The sequence below is a fragment of the Manduca sexta genome, chromosome 25 (assembly GCF_014839805.1).
Source record: "Manduca sexta isolate Smith_Timp_Sample1 chromosome 25, JHU_Msex_v1.0, whole genome shotgun sequence".
Taxonomy (NCBI): Eukaryota; Metazoa; Arthropoda; class Insecta; order Lepidoptera; family Sphingidae; genus Manduca; species Manduca sexta.
This window is the reverse complement of record NC_051139.1, coordinates 8,002,148-8,015,880: the sequence shown is the minus strand read 5'-3', so window position 1 is coordinate 8,015,880 and position 13,733 is coordinate 8,002,148. Positions and strand designations below refer to the sequence as shown.

The following is a 13,733-nucleotide window of genomic DNA, read 5'->3' as shown; positions in this document are numbered from 1 at the left end:
CAACTATGAGTATTCCTCCCACGTTGCATGCTACGGTGAGCTGCAGATCGTAGTCGATTTCGCGCTCTTTTCGTGATCAGTTGCCATTGCCGGCCTTAGTAGCTGTTCGCAACAAACGTTTCGTACTTAAATACGGTGCGATATTTTTTCAAATTTCAAATTTCGATTGTCTTACTTTTGTGTATTACGAATGGTTGAGCCAGGATGTATATCGTGTGTGCAATTATAATTCTTAGTGCATTTGGTAAGAATATCAAATAAAACACTAACATATTTTCATGATTTGTATGCTAGTTTCAACTTCCGAATTTATGGTCCACATAACATTTTTTAACAACAATCAATCGATCAATTACAACTTCCGAATATATATCCGTTTAGGTAACAGGCTGGCTTCATATAGGAATAAAATTAGCTTTATCAACAATAAACGTCCTGGATGCATATATCCTTGTTCCTCCCGTAAACACAAGCCTACGTTGTCATAATATGTTAGTCAAAGAAAAATATGCCTTAAAATATTGTACAGTAAAAACTAGGTGTCTTAATAGATATAAAAGTACTTACGGTTAAATCAACTCAAAACTTTAGTTTTGTTTTTCATCGCTTTAATACTTAATTAACATAATACGTTAGTTTTACTACAAATAAATTGATAATAATAATCTTAACCCAAGTATTGTATTTGCAATATTGGAAAATAAATATTTATGCGTCACGTTTAATTTGATTTTCTGTACAATTAACACGTGTCATATTGTTTATTAACAACATACGCATAATTATTCATAATAAGAACCGGTTTATATTAATATGTCTAATATTTTAATTTATGATTCAACATTCACAACCAGTAACTTACAATGTAATTGAATTAATTATCTCAAACGCATCTTTAACATGATGTAGACAAACAGTAGATAAGAATGAGTGATTGCAGGATTTTGTGTGTCCAAGAAATAAAATAGTCAGACTTGTGCCTAATATTATTTATGGTTTTATGGTTTTTGTAACGCCAATCACCATTCTAATTATCACGGCAGAGTCGTCACACTGCCCAATTTTGAATTTAGAACAACACAGAGCGTAAACAATGCTGCGTTTAAAAGTAAAAAAAGAAGAGTGATTGTGAAGAGAGGAAATTGTGAAAACTAAATACGATCTTTGAAATACGCCCTTTTAATTATGACTTTATTTAAATTGTAGTGTATTGGGACCACAGTTTTAATTCCTACAAATTATGAAAGTTATTAAGCACACTAGTATTATATGATACTATGCAAAACTCTGAAAAACGAAATGTACCAAGGGCCTATGTATGGTACTTGTACTTGACTCCGTAGGAAGGGATGGATAGCAGTATTACCACTGTATGAACCTTTGATAAATAATCAAACGTATAAACCATAATATTAAATAAGTACAGCTTCTTTGCGCGTCGTGATGCGATTCTTGTAATATCCAAGAAATTTTAATTGCTCTAGACACACTACTGCCTTATTTCAATTTAATTGTAAACAATATCATCATATTATTTATTCAAGGAAATACACACGTTCATATTTCTAATGCCTTAAGGGAAAATAACAAACGGGAATTTTTATAATTACGGAAAGGAAAATAATAATAAAAATATATTAAGTACTTTCCGAAATATTACGAGTTTTAAACTCAGTGTACGTGACTACATGAACAAATCCGTGAGATCGTTACCGTAAAACTTCGTTATGACAGATCAATTATTGATAGTAATAATTGTACCCAATTATAGCTCATAAAAGGTACCCCGTCTTTTCATTTCATACGTCTATACCCCGCCTGAACGTGCGAAATGGCGAGGCAATCCTCCTCTGTGTTGAAATTATACGAGAATTTGGACAGTTATTAAAAAAGCCACACCACTAGCCGAGCAACTATATATAAAAAAAAAAAAACAATATTGATAATTTAGATACAGTTAATTTAGATAGTACAAGTAAACTAAACTACAGGATACAAAATTTAGGGCCACCATCGAATTCCGTTTATCATTTCCAAAATTCATTTTTCTATCTCTATTACAGAAACCAATAATAATTTCAAAATCTGCGATATATCAGCAAAGATGTATTCTTATGCCCATACATAAATAATTATCTGCAGGTAGATACCAGGAAATTCATTTTCTTATACAATTATCATAATACTTAATATATAAATGGTGAGATTATTTATCATTATTTTATGTGCAATCAAAGTTTTTCCTTCTAACACATTATGGAACTCTTACGCTTTCATGCCTCGAAAGGTATGCACAACTAATACACCGACATATTGCTGATTTTGTATTGTAGCTAAGCTGTAATAAGCGGCGAGAAAATCGCAAAAAAAATTTAGGGAACACGCACATTTCAATTGCCTGGCCTGGAAATCGAATCGAGACCCATACAGTTCATAACCCATTTACTATGCCACTAGTGACTAGTGAGATCTAGATAGATTTAGATCTATCAGATGATTGGATAATGTGATATGACAAATTATATTATAATATTCGTTTTTTTCATGACTATTACTTGTAAAACACCTGCGGGTATTGTACAGATATTCGCAGCATGTTAAAATACACCTTCAACACAACCTGAACCTACATACTTAATTCGAAATTTAAAAGAAAATTAGAAGAAATCAGTAAACGAATACGTACATATATATCAAAATTAAAATTATATGTATATTTTTCATCACTAAGATAATAAAATCATGACTGTCGGGCTTTATAATTAGATAGGGTTTGCAAATAGCAAGATTATAATGTAAATAAAGTGAAAATTAAAAAATATTTTTTTTATCAACTTTTGGCAATTTTATGAAAATGTGTGTCTATGTATATAAATTTTGATATCTTATGATCATCAGTTTTTATCCTTTTATTAATGGTAGGCGTTAAATTGGTGAGTAATAAAATAATAATTAGGAACTTCACCGATTCTAGCGTAAGCGTGGGAATTTACAAAGGACTCGGGAATTATGGGCCTCTGATAATCATACTGGCCGCTCGAAATGCAACATCAAACCTGCCCGTTGATGCTGACATAGGTATATTTCAAACAGAAAACAAAATAATATTATTGTAAAATTATTCCATTATATATATTTTCATTTTGTATTAAATCGAACTAAAGTTGTAATCATTCAGTGTTATCGTTTACATTTTAATCATAAATATTCTTGCATATTACCGTATTTCTGATACTATGCAATGTCATATCATATAGGAAATGTCATATAGGAATCATCATCATCATCATCATGTCATATAGGAAATTATCTTAGATCCTAGAAATAGAAATCGTTGTTATTCGCCACTCCTGATGTAATTAAATAGATTTAAGTCTTATTTATTAATAATTTGCTTCCTATTTTGAATAAATAACAAAACATGTGTGACCACTTGCAGAGCAAGACAAGATAATATTGAAATACTTAGGTCAAGTGTCATCATGGTTTTAGTCATCGTATATTATATCAACTATGACATCATTTATACTGCGTTTCCAGCGTCATTTCATGTGTATTTGTATTAATATTGCCTTTACTATACTCAAACAAATTAAATACAATCACAGATACTTACCAGTTGACAGCAATGATGTTGCGTTTTACGTTCATAAATTGTACGTATTATTTTATTTTCGTCGAAACAGAGAATGCGTTACGGTTACCGACGATTACGACATTCCTTACAATTTCTGTAATACCTGCTTGAAAAATCTCTATTATTTGGATCATTCGTTTTTCTTCATCGAATAATAATAATAATAATAATATCAGCCCTGTATTATATACTTGCCCACTGCTGAGCACGGGCCTCCTCTACTACTCAGAGGGATTAGGCCTTAGTCCACCACGCTAGCCTAGTGCGGATTGGTAGACTTCACACACCTTCAAAATTCCTATAGAGAACTTCTCAGATGTGTTTCCTCACGATGTTTTCCTTCACCGTTAAAGCGAACGATATATGCACAAAGAATACACACATGATTTTAGAAAAGTCAGAGGTGTGTGCCCTTGGGATTTGAACCTGCGGACATTCGTCACGGCAGTCCGTTCCACATCCAACTAGGCTATCGTCGCAATCGTTATTATTATTTGGATCCTTCGTTTTTCTTCATCGAATATAAGTATAAATGTATATTTTAATACTATTATTAGCATATCATTTCGTTTAATTACTAAATAACATTCAATATTTTTTAAAAATTTATCTAGGTTTTCATGTGAACTATTAAGCTTAAATTGGCTACATAACATAAACAAATACGTAGTGCTTATGCTACGAGTAACCAAAAAGAGCCAAAGAGAATTATAATATATATGGAAAAAAAAGAGCTAGTCTTGGTCCACTGATAGGCTAGGGCCTATAGTGTTTACTTGAACATACTCTAAATCTGATTTATACTCTTTTAATTTTTCTGTTTTTGTCAGATTTCAATAACCTCTGTACATTATAAATCACCATTCTTAAAAATACAGTAAACATTGGCACAGAAATTAAGCACAAGTCAAAAACTAATTTATTATGTTGTGACGCGCTGTCATTTCATAACCCTCAGAGCGAATTCAAGTTCGCGACTAACACACACACATGTTTGGACATTCTTTTTAGAGTATTACCAAAAATAATTGTTGTTTCAACATTATAACAGGAACTCTCGATGCCCGCCTGCCGGACATAGATATCAACAGGTTAGTGTACTGACGCACAATATTTGGCACGGCATCGCATATCTACCAAAACCACCATTTCTCTAAATAACATATTTTTATTTTGTTTTACTAACTCAGTTGACCGTGTATAAGTGAGCCGCGTAAACGTGTACTGCGCTCCAGTGTTTGGCTTTCTTATTCGAAATATTGGCGCATTCCATTGGACCATACTGTGCGTATCAAAATGTTACATTAATTTTCCAGCCAATTATTTGGTACTAAATAACGAATCTCAGTCACTTGCATTTAAACATCGCCATATTTTCAAAATCAACAATCCGAAAGTGTACTACGCGCTTGCTTTCAGATTTCTTGTTTTGAAAATATTCTGCTGACCTTCGAAATGTTTACGTTCATGAAAATTTTCCACATGTGCTTTATTATAACCTCGCTTCAACACTAATGGTTTGCACGTTTTGGGAATGAAACCAACATTTAGTATTATTTTGACTTATTTCAGAGTTCGACTTTTACAAACGGAGAGAGGTCGTCATATCTCTCTCAACAATAACCACAGTCGTCGTTCCATTGTAGGCGCCAGGAGATACAACAGAAACAATGATCATGACTATCATAGCGGCGGGTTCCTCCAACTACGCGCGCCGCTGCAATTTTTACACAATACCACGTCGTCTTCAGAAACGAAGACGACCGGCAAATTCCACCAACCAAGAGAAGACCCCAAGCTCTTCTATCAATCTGCTTCATATATTGAAGAAACTAATAGGAAAAATATAAACCCTGAAGTAATGTCAATATATCCTGGTAGAGAGGTGATTAAAGCCGGTGATGACCACTACAGATCTACGTTGCATCGCGTGAAAAAACATGAGCTGTATGACGTAGAAGGTAATAATGTTCATTGTTAATGAATGCGACGTTACATTGTTCTATTATTCTAATTAATTAAAAATGCCTTATTGCAGGTTTAAATTCTTGTATAAAATGTCCACAAGACAGAACTTTGATTGCAAAAGTAGGGGCAAACAGAGTTATGTTGCAGTATCCACGTTTGACGACCTGTTCTGGAAGAAACGCTCCTAAAATTTTCCACTTTGAGCATATGTACGGACCGAAATTTGGCTCGTTATTAGAACCAGGTTCTCATACAATCATAGGAAGAGTTACATTTAAACACCAAGTGAGTTAAGAATATCAATCAATTTAATTTTACTCCTAAGCTATCAACAAAATTTTGTACCCCTTGGAATAGCAACCACATCTATACTTCTATACTATTATATAAAGCTGAAGAGTTTGTTTGTTTGTTTGTTTGTTTGAACGCGCTAATCTCAGGAACTACCGGTCCAAACTGAAAAATTCTTTTTGCGTTGGATAGCCCTTTATTCGTGGAGTGCTATAGGCTATATATCATCACGCTATATCCAATAGGAGCGGAGCAGTAATGGCTAATCTCAGGAACTACCAGTCCAAATTGAAAAATTCTTTTTGCGTTGGATAGCCCTTTGTTCGTGGAGTGCTCTAGGTTATATATCATCACGCTATACCCAATAGGAGCGGAGCAGTAATGGCTAATCTCAGGAACTACCGGTCCAAACTGAAAAATTCTTTTTGCGTTGGATAGCCCTTTGTTCGTGGAGTGCTCTAGGTTATATATCATCACGCTATACCCAATAGGAGCGGAGCAGTAATGGCTAATCTCAGGAACTACCGGTCCAAACTGAAAAATTATTTTTGCGTTGGATAGCCCTTTGTTCGTGGAGTGCTATAGGCTATATATCATCACGCTATGACCAATAGGAGCGGAGCAGTAATAGCTAATCTCAGGAACTACCGGTTCGGACTGAAAAAATATTTTTGTGTTGGATAGCTCTTTAATCGTGTAGTGCCATAGGCTATATATCATCACGCTATGACCAATAGGAGCGGAGCAGTAATAGCTAATCTCAGGAACTACCGGTTCGGACTGAAAAATTATTTTTGTGTTGGATAGCTCTTTAATCGTGTAGTGCTATAGACTATACATCATCACGCTATGACCAATAGGAGCGGAGCAGTAATGGCTAATCTCAGGAACTACCGGTTCAAACTGAAAAATTATTTTTGTGTTGGATAGCTCTTTGTTCCTGGAGGCCTATAGGCTATATATCATCAAGCTATGACCAATAGGAGCGGAGCAGTAATGAAACATGTTGCAAAAACGGGGAAAAATTATTAGTTTTGAGAGCTTCCGTTGCGCGCGCTGCGTAAACAGTTAAAGTTATGCAACAATAATGTATGACGGGATTGTTCCTCTTAAAAAGTTCTACAAAAATATATTATAAAACAAAGTCCCCCGCTGCATCCGACTGCCTGAACGTGTTAAACTCAAAAACTACCCAACATATTAAGATGAAATTTGGTATGGAGACAGTTTGAGACCCTGGGAAGAACATAGGCTCCCGGGAAAATATATAGCGTGACTTTTATAACGGAATACTTTAGCCCGAAAAACTTTGTAACGCGGGCGGAGCCGCGGGCAAAAGCTAGTCATAGTATAAACTCGCCAAGGTCATAGTGACGCAATCCGCGAATCACGCTTCGGACTATAATAGTAATATGTCTATCATTTTTTTTTAATGATCGACTTAGCGTTTAGTTATTAAAACCAATGATAGTCACATTTTGGTAGAGTAGGTACTATTGCTGTAATCGCCGCTGTCAAACTTCGCATGCAGATATTTTTTTTGTACATTATTATTATATGTGAGATAATTAATAATTATTGTATCAAAACCGAATGGCAGATTTGTTTGTTAAATACATATTACATTAATAATGAACTGATAATGCCTTACCCCCTTATTCATAAACGTTTTTTATCTAACGACCGAGTAAGGCTGTGATAACAAGTCTGTTTCTCAGTGCTGACGGCATGGCAGCCTTCGCAGTGCGTAGACGTAGGGCCGTTGTGATTGGCTCATATTGAAATACAACAATAATAACCAATCACAACGGCCCTATGTCTATTTCTCAGTGCCGTTGGGCACTGAGAAACAGGATTGTTATCACAGCTTTACTCCGTCCTTAGATAAAAAACGTTTATGAATAAGGGGGTTAGTCGTTAACGTGGTTTCACTTAATCGACTCCTTAGTTTTAGCATTATTAGCTCTTGTCAGATACCCATAATTCATAATGAAAACTCCATCCAATAGTTGTCTGGTAGAGATAGCCTCGAGTGATAAGACCGCCATTTGTACCACCAATGTATTCTTTTCCACCGTCTGTATGCAAATTTGTCTTCATTTTTTTTTACATTTTTGGTGTACAAAAAAGTTTTAAATAAATAAATAATAAAATTCATTCGTTTACAGAGCTGCGGCTTAAGAAGCAATCTTTACATTTGTTTTGTAATAGACGATTTTAAGAGCAAATCATAAAAATATTTATTCATGTTTTTTTTTTCTTTTTAGATTCTACAGACATGCAAAATGCAAATTAACGTCCTTATACAGTTTTGTCCCATACCGCACTATTTAATAGCACATTGCGAAAAGGAACAAAACAAAAAGTGTAGCTTCACATGTCGAGATCCCAAAATGGAAATACAAGGAAGTTCATTATTAACATGTGGAGATGACATGAAGTGGTTGGGCCGTCTGCCTGCATGTGGTGGTATGTATTAACAAGCAAAAACTATATACTTATCTAATGATATTTTTTTTTTGTTAGTTAAGAACGTCGTAACACAGTCACAAGTTACAACTCATTAAACAATTTAAATATCCAATATTTATTCCAAACTAGCTTTTGTTTTTGCTTTTATAGAATAGGCCGTCAAGAGAACAATTCACCTAATGTTGGGACAGAAGTAAATGCTAGATCATTTCACCGTCCTTAAATAAAAATATCAAAGCTTCAACCTTTAACCAGAGTACTGTGTTTTTCAGTTCGCACCTGGTGCTACCCTTTACCACCACCTGAGCACGGGCGAATTTCTTGCAAAGGTTCAACGGCGGAGAATGGATGGGGCTTACAAGAAGGTTCAAGCTGCCGATTAAAATGTCCAAGAGGCTGGCGATGGGCGTCCCGAAGAGCCGCTGTGTGTCATCGCGGAATATGGAACCGAGACCTAGTGTGTCAACCGAAAAAATCAAAATAATATCAGTGTATTATTAAAATATTAATTATATGAACATTAAGTATTAGAAATCTAAATATGACATAAATAAGACATAACTCACACATAGAAACTGCTATATATGTATGCTATTCGAAAATGTAACCAGAATTTTATTTTCGTACCGAGATAGTTAATTATTATTATAAGTATCTAGTTGAAACCCGGTCAGCAACAATACAGTTAGTTCTATCCAAATCATTTATTAATGAATGGGAAGCACCGCTTTTGATTATTGTGGTTTTTGTCTCGTAAAAGTACTTATGGTTTGAGGTTATGGTTATAAGAAAATAAAATTGTAGGTGTGTGTGAGCTAAGCCCAAGTACTAGCTTGTCACGGAGAATAACAGAAATCCTATTCATTTACTGTTTAGATTTTAAGAATGTATAATAAGATAATGTCTATTAATTACTTAGTTTATTATAAAAACAAAGTGATATTACGATAAACACATAGTCCATATTATATTTTATAAAATATATCAATATTTTGATATATTTGACTGACTGCCTGACTTTAAAATGGGCATCAGCCCATTTTAAAGTCAGGTATCTATGCCATTTATTGTTTATATATCGAGATTATCTTTTAATTTATTTCGAATTATCATCATAATCTAATAAATTATATTTAACGGAATTGAAAACCTTAAATAATCAAAATATAGCATTCAAGATACTTATTACTACTAAAATAAATCGATAACACGAAATATTCATTTTTTATCCTATCCTTCACTTTATACGCTCGACATACTTTTTTTACGAACAAAAATAAGAACGAGTAAGTATATCTGCTATCTTGTCCAGCTCGGAAAACGAAATTACATAACATCCCCGATCACGTGATCAGATCTCTTTTTACGCTCTACACATCAAAACCAGTGGCATAATTCGGCGCATCTCTTTATTGCAAGTCAATAAAAAATCTCAGATGTAGATTCAACATACATTCATCACTGGTCAAAATGAGCAGCCTACGCAGGTTTAAGCTTTACGATTTCCTGCATGTCATTATAAAAGGGCAGTAATTTCAAATTGGCCATTGCCGGATTTGTCAATAGGCCGTATACCGTTTTAGGCCATGGCCTAGAGGCGGCAGCGATATAGTTGCAACTGGGGACGTACACGATGTACAAGTTTTGCAGAACATGCAGAGTTATACAAACTGAGTGGCCTGTATTTAAGGAAAGTGTAAACACTTGAACTACCTTATTCGTGAACTCATCAAGTGTTAGACCTGTGTGTAATCGCGCTCATTTGAAGTGTATGTGTGTAGACTACCTAGTCTACACACATACACTTCAAATGTAGGTAGGTACATAGATCTCTAGCCTTGTTCCAAAAAGTCTATATCTTATCAGTTACCAATGATGAGTTTTGTATATTTTGATGTAACTCTGTGAAGGCGTGTATTTCCACCTACAACCTTAATAACGCCTGCGTAGTTATGGAGGGTAGAATAAATACCTACTAATACATACATTTGAGCTGGCAAATATTATGTACTGGCTGATCCGACACACGTCCTTAGCTATGAATATTCAATTCTATCTGTGGCTTCTCGTTTAGTCTCTACTATTTTGCGATATTTGGATTTTTATAAAATATGTAAAGAAAATTAAACATCATATATTATAAAAAGTTAAAACCTACAAAATGACCAAATTTCTTTTTTATATAAACTTATTCGTAAATATGTATTTGCACCTTATCGCCATATTATCTATCTCGTGTGCAGAAAATGTATGCAACGAAAGCTTAAGTCAAGTTTGCTCGGAGGGTCTTAGGAGACTTTCCCTGAATGGAAGTCCTCCAGTGTATGTATGTACTACGTTCACAGGCTAGAAGACTTACCTACACCGAACTAAAATTCATCACCAGATGGATTGGCAAACAGTTAGTTTTGAATTCACTTATAATGTTACGTATCCAATAACCATCATGAATTTAATTTTCGAATTCAATACAACACGAATGTCAAACAAAATTAGACCTAAATGGGGTCATGACTATATTCATTTGTCGAGTTTGTATTACAGTGCGCCTCGGTCCGTGGCTTTTTGCTACATCGAACTACTAAGGCGCACACGGTGTTGTACGTAGCTATGTCGAATTGCCCATAAAAGTAAAAAAAATAGTAAATTCTTATTGATTCCGTTACATTAAAATGTCCAAGGCCCACAATTAAAGGGTCAAAATTTTACGTGGACTTGTTTACGACTGAAATTAAAAAAAAAGTGTAATTAAAATATCCCTTTTATTATTAATTTTAGGCCAGTTCAAAGGCTAACATTCTCTGTCGTCTTACCAACTATCAAACCTCATTCCCACCATAGGCTTATCAAGATTTGTCAGATTTAGTATCAAGTAAACACTGCTTTTTAAAATTAATTTTAACTTGTACTAAGTCGTCATAACTATATAGTCTCCACAGTTATTTTTCCTTCTTATATTTTTTATTATCTATATCCGTACCTAATATCTGTTCAAAGAATGAGATACAAGATTCAAGCTAGATAGTATTATTCACATAATATAAATTATCCTAAAAATATTATTACGAAATACTTATACATACGTCTTCCTATTTTTACGTAAAATAGTTCTTAAAATATAATGCAACATAGACATCGAATTTAGATTTCTGAACGAACAAAATTTGAAAACAGAAACTAGTTTGACATTAGCGACCGTTAATATTTTTAGTTTTTGTTTGAACGGACGGTCGTCAAAATATACGCAGTTTGGTTTGTTTATAGTAAAAAAGGAGATTATAATGTGCAGTTTGTTATAATAGACGAAGACTTTTGTTTTGTAGTATATTTTTGTAATAATCATGGGAAGTAACGCGAGTAAAACAACTATCGAGACAGCTGTTGTGCAAAAAAATGAAGCAGACATTATTAATAATCCGGACCCTCGGTCACCAACCCCTGAAATAACACGGACACCGTTACAAGTACGTATACGTAAATAGATTTTCTCATCACAGACAAATGCGACTTGAACTCACACAAATACCTACAAATTTCTCCTTATACCCAGTGCCTGCTAATGAGTACTTAACCGTTTTCATTGCATTAATATTTTCATTTTTGTAACTCTGACGCCTTATAAGGTGCTATAGTAACTTATAGGTAATTTTTTACGTATAAAGTAGGGAAAGCACCGAAAATAGATGTAACTTACATATTGTTTCGTTTTTTTTCAGGGCAAAACTGGTGGCAAACACAACATAACAAAAAATGTTGATTTGAGGAAGACCTTCGAATGCGCAAAAGGTGAAGAGAAGCTTATACATAACAACCCTATCCTCTCTGCAGTAATTAAAAACCATTTACAGTCATATGACCCACGCTCCCCCACGCAAGACTTTGAACGCACTCCTATTATTATTGCGTCCAATATAGACATCGTTGCAAATGACAAGAAGCAACTTGAGAATGTAAATTGTGCAAGTCCCCAATTACCTGAGGATGTTGACAATGATGATGATATTTGCAGAGAAAACAATAATGTGAGCTTAGACTTAATGGTTCCTAAAAATCTTTGTAATGGTTTTTATGACATGACATTAAATGACACACTTAAAGAAAATGAAGAACCTTTAGGCTCTTCCACAGTATCTAAAGAAGCCATAGAAGACAACATATCCAACACAAATACAGAAAACAAACCAACAACACTGTTAGAAACAAATTTTGATTATGTTGAATTTGATAATAATAAATTGGATGAAACGGAAAAGACAGCACAATCTTTACATGATTTTGAAACAACTCAAGATGATATTAAGTGTATTCCAGTATTCAAAATTTTAGATCATGACCCTCGTTCACCATCCATTGGTATAGACAGAACACCTATAGTGGTTCCTAAAAATGACGAGCATAGTTCCAGTGAAAATGTTGAGGAGATGTCAGATGACACATTGATCAAGGTTTTACAAACCACCAATGCAGAACTTCGCCAAACAATGACCAAACCACAGAACACAAACACAGATGGCTTACTCATTTATGAAGATGAGTCTACAAGTTTGAGCGATACTCCCAAGAAAGTAAAACAAACTAATAACAACAATGGATCCAGGACTCCACTGTCTTGTATGAAAAATAAAGCTGATGTGGGACATGCCAGATCAAAATCAGCTAACACTTTATTTGACCCTAAGAACCAGAAATTAGTACAATCAAAAATACCCAAACGAATATCTCATATCCCGAGATTAAAGACATTGTCAAAACAAGCACAACTATTACCATCAGGCAGTAGCATCTCCTTGAAAAACATGTCAAAATCAGTCATAGCGAGTGGTGATTGTGAGAACACACCACCCCATTCACACCGTGACCGGTGGGATAAAGATAATAGTATTGTTCTGTGAATGTAGACATTTTTAATATGTATTTACTATTTTGAAAGTAATGATTTCCCACGGTACTATTTTATAATTTGACATGCTCATTAGGCATAAATTGTCTACAATAATTAGTGCTTTGACTCTAAATAAATAAAATACTTAATATTTTGTCATTTTTGTTTAATTTAGAAATAGTTTGTACTAGATAATTGTTACACATTAGCTCTCGTTCGCGGTTTCGCCTGCGTTGAAGTTTATGCCCCCAGCAAAACTGTGTGCTAACCGATTTTTCTATAGCTATGTATTCGAAATTTTATATATTTATCGGGAAAAAAAACAATATCTACAATATGTTATCTTTACATTGTTTAATTTTTTTATGAATTGTAAGTATATAATTTCATAATGAATATACTTGTTAAATTGTAGATTTATAAAGATTTTTTTGTAATTTGCATATGCCTGTAACTTGTGTATGGTAAATGTATGGAACAAAT

The 13,733-nt window shown here is 34.0% G+C and overlaps 2 protein-coding genes across 2 annotated transcripts; both read left to right on the top strand.

The window, feature by feature from the left end:
- Positions 1–35: 35 nt before the first annotated feature.
- LOC115446761 lies at positions 36–9,583 on the top strand. Its single transcript, XM_030173544.2, has 6 exons — positions 36–244; positions 4,689–4,728; positions 5,210–5,598; positions 5,676–5,890; positions 8,164–8,365; positions 8,641–9,583. Exons 1-6 carry the CDS (start codon positions 205–207, stop codon positions 8,850–8,852), a joined length of 1,098 nt encoding a protein of 365 aa, XP_030029404.1. The 5' UTR covers positions 36–204; the 3' UTR covers positions 8,853–9,583.
- Positions 9,584–11,552: 1,969 nt separating this feature from the next.
- On the top strand, positions 11,553–13,409 carry LOC115446754. Its single transcript, XM_030173533.2, has 2 exons — positions 11,553–11,832; positions 12,085–13,409. Exons 1-2 carry the CDS (start codon positions 11,710–11,712, stop codon positions 13,258–13,260), a joined length of 1,299 nt encoding a protein of 432 aa, XP_030029393.1. The 5' UTR covers positions 11,553–11,709; the 3' UTR covers positions 13,261–13,409.
- Positions 13,410–13,733: the final 324 nt, after the last annotated feature.

Excerpts from the sequence above, each read along its gene's own strand:
- LOC115446754 (XM_030173533.2), top strand. The coding sequence starts at position 11,710 with ATGGGAAGTAACGCGAGTAAAACAACTATCGAGACAGCTGTTGTGCAA. Across the intron at positions 11,833-12,084 it reads TAACACGGACACCGTTACAA|GGCAAAACTGGTGGCAAACA; the intron begins GTACGTATACGT and ends GTTTTTTTTCAG.
- LOC115446761 (XM_030173544.2), top strand. The coding sequence starts at position 205 with ATGTATATCGTGTGTGCAATTATAATTCTTAGTGCATTTG. Across the intron at positions 245-4,688 it reads TATAATTCTTAGTGCATTTG|GAACTCTCGATGCCCGCCTG; the intron begins GTAAGAATATCA and ends ACATTATAACAG. Across the intron at positions 8,366-8,640 it reads CCGTCTGCCTGCATGTGGTG|TTCGCACCTGGTGCTACCCT; the intron begins GTATGTATTAAC and ends TGTGTTTTTCAG.